This window comes from Pogoniulus pusillus, chromosome 32 (assembly GCF_015220805.1).
Source record: "Pogoniulus pusillus isolate bPogPus1 chromosome 32, bPogPus1.pri, whole genome shotgun sequence".
Lineage (NCBI taxonomy): Eukaryota > Metazoa > Chordata > Aves > Piciformes > Lybiidae > Pogoniulus > Pogoniulus pusillus.
Window position 1 is genome coordinate 11099709 of NC_087295.1, and position 14457 is coordinate 11114165.

Genomic DNA, 14457 nt, shown 5'->3' on the forward strand with positions numbered 1-14457 from the left:
CGTTCTCTGGTCCTGAGTTATCTTGATCTGTGGATCCAAAGGATTTGGAGTCACTGCATCACTACAGTGACAGAGCTGTTGTTAATCTCTGGTGGATGTTTGCCTGAACAGATTGTTTCCCTACTAGTAAATTACAGGTAGAAATACAGGTAGGTATGGGAGTGTTAGAGAACATGAATCTCTAAGAAATACATCTTCCCTACAAAAGCCTCTTGAAGGTCACTCTTTTGCAGGATATACCAAGATCTTATTTTTCCCTGATGGTTCATGCACAAAATGGAATCTCTGATGTGTTTCCCACTCCCTGTCAGTGTCTTCATTCATGGCTAATGACAGAAGACAAAGCTAGACCACGTTAGACTATTTGAGAGTCATAATACTCACTTAATTTTACCTGGACCTTGCCCATACCCTTTGGCTTCAAGCTTTCGATAGAAGTTGCGCAGCTTGGCTTCGAAGTCCCTCCTGTATGGAGAAGGTGCTCTTGCACTTGCTCGCTGCAGCCCTGGTGGGAAAGCAAACAGCAGCCTAAAGTGTGAGGGACTTGACCTTCTTCTGATGCTTCCAGTCACAACTGGCTAACAAATGCATGAGGAACTGTTTCCAGATCTACAGTGTACTCAGGGTTCTTTTTGTCCCACCTGGCATTAACAGGCTTGTCAGCTCCTATAGTTTGCTGACTGCAGTGACTCTTGGAGGCTATGCCTTCTTTACTAAGATAACTGCCTGTGCCTTTGTGGTGCCTCAGCCTTTAACTGTGATTGGTCTGAACAGAGTTTCGAGGATCAGGAAGACATGAGAAAGACTGCCATGTATAACTCCCACCCACAGTCATTGGCAGTTTGGTTTCCTTTCCCTTTTGCATTTTCAAGAGCTCTCTCTCCTCTGCACTGCATAGGAGATCTCCTTACTTGGCAGGATGAAACCTCTGGAGCTCATAGCAAGGCTTCTCACTGAAGCCTAGCACCCAGCCAAGCTGGGATCAGGTTTCCCTGTGTTAATCTGACTGTATATTAAACACTTCCAGCTATCAACACAAAACCCCTTTGTGGCATCAAGAAGGATTTCTGTCAGGAGGAAATGCTGGATTTTCCTGTTCTAATTCACACACACAGCAGTTTTTTAGCAATATGGGACCTGTTTTGTTTTGAAGCCTGCATTCTCAAAGTAGCTGATTAGTCCTTTGGTACAAATAAATGGCACTCCATAAGAGGTCAAAGAATGGATCCATGAAATGCCATTTCCTTATCTCATTACAGAAGACAACAAAAACAGGCTCTCTTATGAGAAATCTGGCCAAAAAAAAAAGTCCTCCACTGGAAGCCAAAAAGAAATAATAACAATAATAAAAATATAAACCTATTTGATGGAAGCACCAAGCACTGTGTTGCCAGGAGGGAAGGATATGAGTAACTGTGCTGGTTTGAGGCTAATTTTTACTGTGAGAAATGAAATCCTTAGCTGTGAGAAGAAGGAAATAAAACAACAGTAATCTCTATCCCTCAGTTTTCTGCTGAGAAACACCACTAGTCAAAATATAGATAAGAGAGGCACTTCACACACAGTGCTCAGCTCCCACTTCTGGCTGTGCCTTCTTTCTGGCGGTCTGCTCTCTGCAGTTGACTCTGCCTTTAACTCTCTAATCCACCTAACCCCTTTTTCCTCTAACCTCCTTGTTGTCTTCTTTTGACATCTCACCTCAGATCTCCAGATTTATTACCTGGATTGATCTGGTTATTTCTGAAGGCAGGGAAAGAGGGAGGGGGAAGGGGGTTTGTGTCGGGAGCCCTCCTGGGGACTTTGATTGTTTCTAGGAGGAGTATTGTGTTTCTGTGCTACTCTTAATTTGTATATAACTATATATATTTGTGTATATATGCCTGGATATTGTGCTAAGCTGTAAACATAGCTTCAGTCCTTCATTTCCAGCTTGGCTGAATCTACTCTGAGTGATTTCATAAGAGTGGGGGGATGGGTAGTACCCAAACCTTCTATGATAAGTAAACCATCACAGTAACTCTCTGCTGGTAAATCAGAAAGGCAAATTGTGTGTACTGCAAAGAGAATTCCTTGAGACACTTTTCTTCTGCTAGACTTCCCCCTCCACCCCAGGACATAAGAGAGTGGGTGTTTTCATGGGTCTATCTAATCAGTGGCAGAAATAAGCCATCAGGCAGTATGCTGCTGGAAATGAGTATTTGCCTTTCTTGTGTTTTCACAAGAATAGGTAGAGACCAGAACAGTTCTTTTAACATCCCCACCAAGTCATCTTCTTGACAGATACTTAGATTCTTGTCTTGCAAGTGAGTAGTTTAGGACCTGTCCTGATGTAGAGAAGGGAAAATGTACTAGCAGTGGTGTTAAAGCTCATTACCAAAAGCAGGACATTCTGACACTGTCCTTCTAGAGACAGGAATCCAGAATTAAACTTCTTCTCCTCAAAAAACCTGTCCAATTTCCCAGTGCCACCTCTGAGAGCTGAATGTAGCATCCATTAACTTTGCTTGAAACTAGATAATGTAAATGAACGTTTAAAAAGCTCAGCCCAAACCAGATTTCTTCAGATCACATTTCTCTCCATTCTCTCAAAATGGCCACAGGACACAGCTGTGCAGTGAGACTGTGCTGGGGTCTGTGTATCTTGGCAAAAGGGAGACATTAGCTCCTCAGATTTCTATAGCATAAACAATAACTCCAGAGACATAGCACAGCTGGAAATAAGCTTCTCAGACAGCATGTCTTTCTGGAAAATATGTTTCCCGTCAAACCAGAGTTAATGGGCTCAACACGGGAGGTCAGGCTACATGATCAAGATGATCCCCTCAGGTCTCAAAAACAGATGAGTCCTGGGAAGAAGAGAAGTCTTTGGAACACTGAGTGGAGGAGACTGAACTGTACAGGAGTAATGGAGGTATTGCAATACACCTCTGATTTGGAAGGTGCCCTTTGCTTCTCTCACATGTGCCTCCGTGTCAGAAGTTCAGTTTGGAGTGCTTTATTCTCTTATTCTAATCCTTTCCAAAGAGATAAAAAGCAGGAGGGTACCTTCTTCCATATAGGTAAATTCTGATCCCTGTATTTCAGCTACTGTTAACATTTCAGCAGATACATAACAGCAATGGCAACTGATCCAGTGAAAAAAGGCAGCTGGGATCAGATTTGGAGCGGGCATTGGAATCAGCAGGCTGACAGCTGAGGCTGGAGCTGAGTCTGTCCCTGTGTATTTACCAGGGGAAACATCACAAATGCAGCATTTCCTATTATTTTCTCAGTCCTCTTACCTGGAGAATTTTGGGGTGAGGAACAGGGTGAACAGCGAGGAGAGAAACTGTAGCCAGGATGGAAGGCAGCCTGCAGTGGTATGTAGGACATTATATCCTCTTCGAAAAGGCTGCATGGAAAAAGTGAGAGATTTAGTTCACACTCATCACATAAAGGAAAGTAAATACACAGAATGGTGCAAGTCTGCTCCAGTCCTAAGTTTGGGTACATCTCTGAACTCATGGATTCACAAAATCCACAGGCTTCCCAACTCAGGTCAGCAGGAACAAAGGAGAACAAAGCTAATTTCATTACACCTTTCATGCTAACCCAGGGGCTTGGTCTGCTGATAGAAAGTTCTGAGGCTATGTAGTAAAGAGGGACAACTTCAGCACTTTAACAGTGAGAAGCTAAGATACACACAACTGTCTCCCAGGTCGTTTTGCTTGGCTCTCACATTTTCATATAGCTGAGCTCTTCCATCACTGTGATTAAGTTGATAGGAATAAACAGTAAGATTCTTGTGTTAGACAGTGCTGTATAGCACATCAAAGCCACCTGCTCTGGTAAGACCCAGACAATAAAACAAGCCTTTAGCTGCGCTGAACAAAAGTAGCTAGGACCTGGGGGTGTTTAGCCTGGAGGAGGCTCAGGGGGACCTCACTGCTCTCTACAACTACCTGAAGGGAGGTTGTAGTCAGGTGGGGGTTGGTCTCTTCTGCCAGGTGACCAGCAACAGAACAAGGGGACACAGTCTCAAGTTGTACCAGGGGAGGTCTAGGCTGGATGTTAGGAGGAAGTGCTTCACAGAGAGAGTGATTGGCATTGGAATGGGCTGCCCAGGGAGGTGGTGGAGGCACCGTGCCTGGAGGTGTTCAAGAAAAGCCTGGATGAGGCACTTAGTGCCGTGGTCTAGTTAATTGGCTAGGGCTGGGTGCTAGGTTGGACTGGATGATCTTGGAGGTCTCTTCCAACCTGGTTGATTCTATGACCTAAAGAGCAAGCCTAAGGTCCTCATAAAACTGGAAGTCTTAGCTATGCCACAAACATGCTCACTGCTGTGCACATTGGTCATGACATCAGTGTGACCTGGTCCTGTCTGTGCAGCACTGTCATGGTAAAACTAGCAATTTCACAACTACTTTGCATTACCTACTTGTACTGAAGAAGACCCATTTGTTCCTCTTTTTTTTCCCCCTCCATTAACAGAAAACATTTTGACCTCACTCTATTTTTATCTGCTAATTGATGGCAACAGCTGTATCAATTGAGGTGACTGGAAATGGAGGTTGCTGCACTGATGGAGGCTGCCTTTCAGGAAGTGAAGGTTGACAGACACACTCTTGTTAATTACTTTGGGTCACTGTCAGTAACAGTGAGTCCTGCTCTAGTTCTAAACGACCTGGAAAATATAACAGAATCTTTTCAATTATGGTGAAAAAAGGCCAGCTGGCTTCTCTGGTACCCTGAAGTAATGACATTATGCTTTTGATCAAATGGATTACCTCAGCAGAATGACTAAATCTGCATCACAGGACAACTTTTCAAGCCCATGTGTGCCCTCTGTCCGAATGTAATGGATCTTCTCCCTGAAACATAAATTCTATTATTGAGAAGAATGAAACAAACAAACCACAAACCAAATAAATAAACCAAACACAAACCCATTAAAACCAACAACAGAGAACATGCCATTATCAAGACATGAACTATGCATAGGGTTAGTATTCCTTGGTGGCTTGCCAGTTTCTGTCTCCTTACACAAATGGCAAACATCTTAATTGCCAGATTAATTTTCTGCTCTCACTCACAATCTTGCAAAAAAATAGTCTACTTCTATCACTCAATTTCCTTTAGGTAAAACCAAGAGATTTTATAGCATAGTTTAGAAAACAGAATGATTCTTAGTCCTCCAAGCTCATGCATATCACTATAGCTAAGGTCACTGTTTTCTGTTTAAGGCTACAACTAACATATGACCATTTTTTAACCAGAATTCTACCTCTGTCAGTTCTCTCTGGCAAATAACACCCCACTATATTCCTGATTTGCCATTGGAATGGGCTGCCCAGGGAGGTGGTGGAGTCATTGTCCCTGGAGGTATTGAAGAAAAGCCTGCATGAGGCACTTAGTGCCATGGTCTGGTTGATTGGCTAGGGCTGGGTGCTAGGTTGGACTGGATGAGCTTGGAGGTCTCTTCTAACCTGGTTGATTCTATGATATTAATTGATCACACAGAGGTTATACAGCACATGTATAAAGTCATATGTTTTGTTGTTCAATGAATGCTAATAAGATGTGGGCAATATAGAGTAGGATCCTATCAGCAGACTAGGACCACAGAAGATAGATACCTACACCCCAATCTGGGAGTGTGTTTCTAAAGCACTGCAGTGTCCCAGACCATCTACTCTAGCATCAAATCAAAGCATTCTACCTCAAGTCAAGGAAGTGCATTAGTACCTTGTTGGGTGGGGCTGCAATCTATTGTACAACCAAGCCCTGGACAAGATGGATGTTTGTCTCCTAGGAGACTGCTTAATACCTGCTGTAGGAGCACTAGATGGTAGCCTGTGATCGCTCCTGACCTAAGGTATAATCACAACGACGACCTGGAGGCCAAGGGCTCAATATCCTGTTACAAATCTCATTAGACACTAGCTAAGCTGTCTAGTCCCTATCACTAGTCAATTTTGTTCTCTGCTCAAAAGGAGATAAAAGCACCATCTGTTCTCTGAGACATGAGAAATCAAATTACAGCTGAGGAGAGAAAAAATAGTCTGAAATAATTCAACGGTGAAGATAAAAAATTCTCAGTTACGGAAATGTTCACCTCAAATACTGAGAGCATTTTTCACTCTGCCTCACTTGCTTCATTTGAATGTATTAATTCCTCCAGGAAGGAAGTCTAATCCTTACATCCAGAGAACTCTTTCTCTAGTCCTCAGAGGTAAACCACAAGTCAGTAATGCTATCAGCAGAAACATGAGGGTCCTTCCTTTGCTCTTCTTTCCCTCCTCCTCCAGTACTGCAGCAGCATTTCTTACTACACAGTGTAAACAAAATTCATGGTCAGACTCTCAGCTGGTGCATTGCTGAGACTGACTAATACCAGATTATTTATTTGGGGCCAAAACAATTAATTTAATCTTTGGAGTTAGTTTAAATTGCTTAAATTGTATTGGCTTTTGGGTCTGTTGTTGAGGTAGGTTGGTTTGTTTGTATGAATGGTCAGTTTTACTGTTGTTAAAGGCATTAGGAAAAAGGAAGGTACAATTTAATTACTTTGAAAAGGACTACCATTAAGACTTAATTACCACCTTCCTGAAGGGAGACTGCAAGAAGGATGGAGAAAGACTGTTTACAAAGGCCTGGAGTAATAGGACAAGGGACAGTGGTTTCAAAGTAAAGAAAAGCAGATTTAGACTGGGTGTTAGGAACAAGTTCTTTAGCATGAAGGTAGTACAGCACTGGAACAGGTTGCCTAGGGAGGTGGTTGAGGCCCCATCCCTGGAGATATTCAAGGTGAGGCTCAACAAGGCTCTGGGCAACCTGATCTAGTTGAGGATGTCCCTGCTTACTGCAGGGGGGGTTGGACCAGATGACCTTTGGAGGTTCCTTCTACCCCAGGCCATTCTATGATTCTATTAATGAGAACAATTAAAGACAGGAGAACAGTCTGCTTCATAATTCTCCTATTTCTTTACAAAATCTAGGTTAACTCTGTCCAAGACATGGGTGTTCATCCAAATACATAGTAAAATCCTGGTTCTCCTGAAGTTATTGAGGCTTTGAAGCTGACTTCCATCTGAATACAACTTTAATTGTACTTTTGAAAAGCAAAGTGATGCCTGTAGGTGAAGACAGAGTTTCTGCTACTGAGTAATACTGAGAATGGAAATTAGATATGTCACTATTTGCCCACAGTTATGTTGGTTCTCCTTTCTGCTTGAGTATGGAGAATAACTACAGTTAACTACATAGATTCTGGTGGTCCACACCTGCTCTTTAATGGTCACAGCTCCATATGGAGCCCAAGTTAATAACATGTACTGCAGTTACCAGAATTTAGTTTTCCCCACTTGCCAAAGTCCTTCCTGGAACTTTATTTCAGCAATTTGGGAAAAAGCAGTACCTGAGTGCATGGTTTCTGGCCAAGCTGGGCTGACGCTCCTGCAGCATCTCAAAAATGTTTGGTTGGCGTAGATATGCAACAATCTTGTCATTGTAAGCTGGAAAAGAAAAGGAAACCCAACAGAAACAATTAAGAGGCTGTTTTGATCACTGAGAGGGCCCTGTTGTGTCACTATGACTGTGCAGGGCCACACTGACTGCACTGGTCGTGAGGCACAGGGCAACGAGAAGCGGTGCCTGTAGTTGATGAGAAGTTGTGAAAAGCATCTTTGTGAGCATTGCTTTGAAAAGGAAAAAAGACAAAGAAACTTGGCTTACCCAGAGGTAATGTCTCATGATGATGCTGGTTTCGAATAGCTGTTACAAGACTGTTGCCAGGACGTGCCAAAAGAGTCACTCCTCTGTTTCGAGAGACTTCGGAGGCCTGCGACATCAGAGGAAGGGGAAAGAATGATCAAAACCAATCACTGGCAAGCACATCAGTCAGTAAAAAGGTTTCTCATCTTTACTTAGAATCATAGAATCCAACCAGGTTGGAAAAGACCTCCAAGATCATCCAGTCCAACCTAGCACCCAGCCCTAGCCAGTCAACTAGACCATGGCACTAAGTGCCTCATCCAGGCTTTTCTTGAACACCTCCAGGGATGATGCCTCCACCACCTCCCTGGGCAGCCCATTCCAATGCCAATCACTCTCTCTGCCAACAACTTCCTCCTAACATCCAGCCTAGACCTACCCCGGCACAACTTGAGACTGTGTCCCCTTGTTCTATTGCTGGTTGCCTGGGAGAAGAGGCCACCCCCCACCTGGCTACAATGTCCCTTCAGGTAGTTGTAGACAGTAATAAGTGTTAGCAGGAACAGCAGTGAGGCACATTCAGGCATCAGAACATGCTCCATATCCTGCCTTTATAATAAATGTGACATCAATACCTGACATCTTGCAGAAGCACATCTCTGGTCTGCCATCCACAGTTGCTTGCACAACTAAATGTGGGGAAAGGTCTATAGAGGGATGCAAAAAAACCTTTCTCTTCAGTAAGGTCATGTTCTCAATATCTTGAGCTCACCCCAGACTGCAAGTGAGATGTGCTGGGAGAAAACAGCCTCTCCTCGTAGGGCTGTGCTCAAGGCCTCTCCCCAGCCTCGTTGCCCTTCTCTGGACACGCTCAAGCATCTCAATGTCCCTCCTAAACTGGGGGGCCCAGAACTGAACACAGCACTCAAGCTGTGCTCTAACCAGTGCAGAGTACAGGGGCAGAATGACCTCCCTGCTCCTGCTGGCCACACCATTCCTGATGCAGGCCAGGATGCCACTGGCTCTCTTGGCCACCTGGGCACACTGCTGGCTCATGTTCAGGCAGGTATCAATCAGCACCCCCAGATCCCTCTCTGTCTGGCTGCTCTCAGCCACTCTGACCCCAGCCTGTATCTCTGCATGGGGTTGCTGTGGCCAAAGTGCAGCACCCTGCACTTGGAGCTATTGAATGCCATCCCCTTGGACTCTGCCCATCTGTCCAGGCGGTCAAGGTCCTGCTGCAGAGCCCTTCTGCCCTCCAACCCAGCCACATCTGCCCCCAGCTTAGTGTCATCTGCAAACTTGCTGATGACTGACTCCATGCCCTCATCCAGATCATCTATGAAGGTACATCATAAGATGGAGAAACACTTAGGTATGAGGATATTAAAAGCCATACAATGAGGAAATCTGCCTTCAGTAAGTTGTTACTTCCTGGGACTTGTGCAAGCCAAGGGGAATCCACCTCTCCTTCACACATTTCTCCAAAATCTGGCCACAGTGAAGCAGAGAAGCCACCAGAGCAGCACTGCTGCAAAATCTGTGTGAGGACAGCCCGTCCCAGCACAAGATGTGTTAGGAATTCCAACTGCCATTCTGCTGGGCTAATAGCAGCTGCTCCTTTCTCACTGCACAAATTTCAGCACTTGGCAACCACTTCAGGAAGAAATTGCCCCTACTCCAATATTTTAAATCCTTAGCTCTGCATCCAAGTAAGTGGTGCCAACCCATTTTCAGTGGTACAGCCAAACGCCAGGTCTTCCAACTGGATATAAATGAAAACTGAGAAGCTAAATGTGACTGGCAAGTTGCCCTTGGAGCACACAAAGCATAAAATGTTCATATGGAAGAAGATACCAGTCAGTCCACTTCACATGTGTCAATACACAGGTTAAACAATGACAAATCTTACTGACTCTAATTAAGCATAATGCAGTAGTAAACAAAAATCTGCTGTGAAAGTGCATTGTGAATGCTTTGCTCCATCAGCTGCGATTTCACTTGCATACCAACATGAAATAGGTGCATCTGCTGACAGGAGACTTACTCAAGTGCCAGTGAGAACAGTCAAGCCTGCAGTATTTATTGGTCTGATGTGCTAACCAACCCTTCCCACTTTTAAAATCATGAAGAACTTTCCAAGCAGGTCAAACAGTTCACTAAGTTTCTCTGCGCTGCATCTTCTGCCTTTGTCTCCTCCTCACATCCCCCTGGGCAAAGTGACACTGCAAGTTTAGCTCAGGCTTAGGCAGGCTTTGCTCTGTAGCCCAGGCATCCACCCTGACAGGCACTAAGTGGCCTTTATGGCATTCAGTCTATGCTGTGGAAGAAAGAGGAAGGTGCAGGAGGTGCCCCATACTCCACTGTCAGTCGGCATGAAACCCTTGTAAGAGCAACCACTTTTTGGGCTGTCTTTAGGCAGCACGGTCAAAATCACACTGCCTTGTGATAGTTGTGTTAGCAAGAATGTATGTTCAGCTCTGCTGAGCTCAGGTTCTCCACATCAAGTCAGGATGTCTCTTTTCCAGCCTTGCACAGGATTGCAGCTGGTGGGTGAGCCTGGTTTTAAGGGTGGTCTCTGCCTCACCATTGGCAAAGACAAATCCTACACTTACGTTGCTACACACAGGTTTACTGAGTAGGAAGGGGGAAAAGAGAGGAGTAAGAGCTGAGTTAAACATCCATCTCTGAAGAAAATTAGCACCAGTTGGTATTTGCTCATCACCTGGGAACTGCATGGTACTTGTGCCCAACCTGGGGCTGGATCCTCCCTTTGCTCATGTCACTTGATTTTAGTTCTCTTTTATTTTCTCTTGGCTAGGTCTCCATGGCTGCTGAGTTGTGTGCCTGAACATATTTCTCCTAAAGCAAGAATTCTGACTGAATATATGTCCAGAGACCACCAAAAGAAACCTTTATTCCCCTCTTCTTCCCAGTTCTGCTTTAACAGCTTTTAACAGAACACAGTTCTGCATGTGCCTTAACATAACCAACTGCACCCTCTGTGCTGCTCTACTTTTCTCCATCACTATCATCTGGCATTGCTAATGCTGTGTTTGGATCGTGCTCTTTACACAACACCTCTAAACAATTTCTCTCTGGCAACACAACAAGCAAATCCCCAGGCATCTAATTAACTTCCACTTTGCTAACACTCCTCTTCCCAATCTTTTAGCCAATACAGTACAAATTGATTGCTCCAATTCAACGTTTAATCACAACTGCCTCGTCTAGTTTGGTTTTCTAATTGAATCATTTAATTTAGATTAGAAGATTATTCTCTAATTAAAAGTGTGACCTCCCCTAATGATTCAGTGACCTAGTTCATCTAGTGCAGGATAATCTGACAGATTTTACTGCAGGATTTAGCAGCTTTGCAACTGATACTGGGATGTTGCAAGCAGAGTGGAGAGCCCAAACCATCACAGGAGCTTTTCAATCGTACAATGCCCTTTCCTGGATTTTATGCCACTGCTGGATTTGAGAGCCTCCTATCCCTTTAAATCCTGGTACCTGCTTGGTGTGGATTGGGTGAGGAGATTCATACACTGCTACGTTTCCAGTACCTTCTCTGCCCTCCTCCTAACCAGAAACTCTTCCATTTCCCTTATGGGTGCTGCCTCCCTTCTTTCTGTCTTTAAAGTCTCTACCCTGGTGATTTCCACTGCAGATACAAAGTCTTACAGAGGGAATGGAAAGTGCTTCTGACCTGTTCTGTTTATAGCAGTGGCAGAAGAAAATGAAGTAGTTTGTGACTTAGTTACAGATGGCCAGTACAGATACCTCAAGAGAGTAGCATCAACCACCTTCTTCCTTTAAAAGGCTGATACACTTAAAGATGTGCTCACTAAAGAACCTGTAGCACTTCTGTCAAGTTTATCTATTATACCATTTAGTATCAATGGTGGTTAGTATCAGTCACAACTCAAAGTGATTAGTATCAATCACTCAGGTGGATACCAAAAGTTCCTACTGAAATCCTTTATTTAGGAGACTACTTCAGTGAGCAGGACTAGGGAACTGACTGGCTCTGCACTGACCTGATCTTGAGTACTGGGGTCAGTTTTGCAGCTTCCATTACAAGAAACACATTGAAGTACTGCAGTGGGTCCAGAGAAGGGCAAAAAGCTGGTGAAGGGTCTGGAGAACAGTTCTGGTGAGGAGCACCTGAGGGACCTGGGGTTGTTTAGTCTGGAGAAGAGGAGGCTGAGAGGAGACCTTGATCTCTGAAACTCTCTGAAAGGAGGTTGGAGTGAGGTAGGTGTCGGTCTCTTCTCCCAAGTTACAAGTGATACAGGACAAGAGGAAATGGCCTCAAGTTGCAACAGGGAAGGTTTAGGCTGGATAGTAGAAGAAACTTCTTCACTGAAAGGGTTCCTAAAGAGTGGGACAGGCTCCTCAGGGAGGTGGTTGAATCCTCAGCCCAGGAGGTGTTTCCAAGAGGCAGAGATGCAGTGCTGAGGGACATGGTTTAGCACCAGACTTGGTAGAATTAGAGAATGGTTGGACTGGATGATCTTAAAGGTCTTTCCCAACTGAAACAATTCTGTGGTCTTATGCAGAGAGGTGTAAATGTCACAGATTCATTTCTGAAAGGGCTGTTTGCTTTCTTGGAAGAGGGAAGTGCAGTTTTGTTATATGCACTGCTGATTTTTCTCTCTATATATTTAAACACAGAGAGAGGTTAAAAGGGAGAGGGCAGTTTTAATCTCCACTTGGCCTGTTAATGTTTGAAAGCAGGCCTTGGAAGCAACAGCCAGGCTTCTAAAGGAGCTGTGTAACTGCTATTTCTTTCCTCTCCTGAGAATGAGTATTAAAGGTCATAAAGCAAAGCTAGCTGCTATATTTAAAACAGCATATTTTTATGTTCCAGTTTTGCAGGGGAGTTTTAAAAGTACATTTGAAATACCAAAAATCAATTCTTTATTAGTATTGCAAGGTACTCCATTAAAAAAGACAGATTAACTGGTAGGAATCAAGGCCACATCTTAATGAGTCAAAAAGGGTTTAGAAGATTCATGGATGCCATGGAAGGGAGAGCAGGAGATCATAAATTCTACTTAACCCCTGTAGCTTACCTACTGCACTGGCTGTGGCCAGGGAGCACAAAAACTTCTCTGTGACTGAGACAAAAGTGGATTTTCACTATGTTTTGTCCTGAAAGTATGAAATAAATGAGACCCAATGCCCATGTAATTGTTAGCTCCTTTAGTTAATTGTTGCTGCTGAATTTCTTGATGTGACTGCATTGGTTTGGCTCTTAATACCACAACTTAGTTCTGGCAATGCCTGTTCCCTCCTAGATTAAAGAGATCTTTCTACTAATTTTCTAAGAATTCCAGATGTTTTGTCTGCTCTTGAGTGTACTGAGATCACAAATTCTTAGAACTAGAATAGTGTCCTTATGGTGACTCAGCTAAGAGTCATCACTAAGTGTGTGATGCTAGGGTATTTCTTTTTTCCCCCACTTTGGGCTCATCTGGTTTTTGTCTGTTCTTTCCTTGACTGATCACTCAATGTCACAGAGTCCCTGGGAAATCCACATGACACTGGAAACTCATTTTGGCACTTGGACAGGATGCCAGCTGTGTACCAAAGCAAGGGATGGAGTTTTTCCTTTTGTTACCCTTTCTCTTTTCTATACACCCTCTGGCACCCACGAGCAATGATGACTGAAGCTGCACTCTTCTGCTCTTGTTCAGTTTCCTTTGACATCTCTTATGCAATGCTAAAAACTGGTGGCTGTCTTTCGGGGTCCTTCATACTGTCCTGGTGACAGATTCAAGAGGCCACACCACCTGCTCAGCAAAGAAACCAGCTGGACTGCAGACAGCTGACACATGGCCAGGACAAAGCCCCAAGTGTGTCCCTATGGACATCATTTATAGGACAAAAGATCATCCAAATATACTTAGAAGAAATGCCATAGAACAGCCATGCAGCTCTTAAAGGGGCTGAGATGCAAAGGGTTGGATCTTTTCCTTGTTAATGGTGGGCTTTTAGGCACCAATCCAAAGTGCTTGGAAATCAATAGAAGTCCTTCCAGTGGAGCAGGATATGCTTCCAGAGAGGAAGCTACTTATTCTAACAGAGGTGCAGAAGCACTGTGGGATCCAGGCCACTGAAACTTTTGAAGGTGTCAGCAGTTTCAGCGGCTCCTTATGCCAGATCAGTGACCTCAGTGAACTACTTCCCTAGAGAGTTATTACTCAAAACAAACACTTTTCACTCCCTTCTCTGTACTTGATATTTTATGGCAAATTGTTCTTTGCCAGCCTAGCCAGCACTTGCAAAACCAAGTGTATTTTCTGGGCTCTAGGTCATCTGAACTGATCAGCACGTTTCTGGCATGGTGAACTTGTAAGCAAGCTCCAGGCAAGCATGGGCCCAAATATGAATCACCATGCAGGTGACTTTCACATTCATGCCAAAAAATCAGTCATAACAGCAGCAACATACTGCAGCTGTTGGCAGGGGAAGGTTGCTAAGTTGGCAGGAAGATATGATTGAAAGACATTCACTGATACAGTTCTATCTTCAGATACATGCTGTCATGGTCATCCTAGACAGAGAGAACCTACCCAAGCCTCATCTACCTTTGGTCCTAAAGTACTGAAGTCACAGCCCAGTCAGCTCCTGATCCCAACCCCATTTGGCAGTGGGAGGTGTTCAGACTGGTCCTGCTGTAATAAATTTTACTGTTAATTTCACAAGCATTTCCCCAGATGTTTTTCTGGAAGAGGAAAATCCTTTGGCCAGAATTCA

The 14457-nt window shown here is 44.1% G+C and overlaps 1 protein-coding gene across 8 annotated transcripts in view; it reads right to left on the minus strand.

Annotated features, from left to right (window-relative positions):
• The window catches only part of HECW1 (HECT, C2 and WW domain containing E3 ubiquitin protein ligase 1), a 317934-nt gene that overhangs the window by 47290 nt on the left and 256187 nt on the right, over nt 1-14457 (minus strand). For all 8 annotated transcript variants that reach the window (XM_064169530.1, XM_064169529.1, XM_064169533.1 and 5 more), the window contains 5 exons: nt 7714-7819; nt 7397-7493; nt 4767-4850; nt 3282-3391; nt 385-505 (listed from right to left, as the gene is read on the minus strand). In XM_064169530.1, the coding sequence (XP_064025600.1) occupies nt 385-505; nt 3282-3391; nt 4767-4850; nt 7397-7493; nt 7714-7819 (518 nt within the window). The remainder of the gene's footprint in view (nt 1-384; nt 506-3281; nt 3392-4766; nt 4851-7396; nt 7494-7713; nt 7820-14457) is intronic.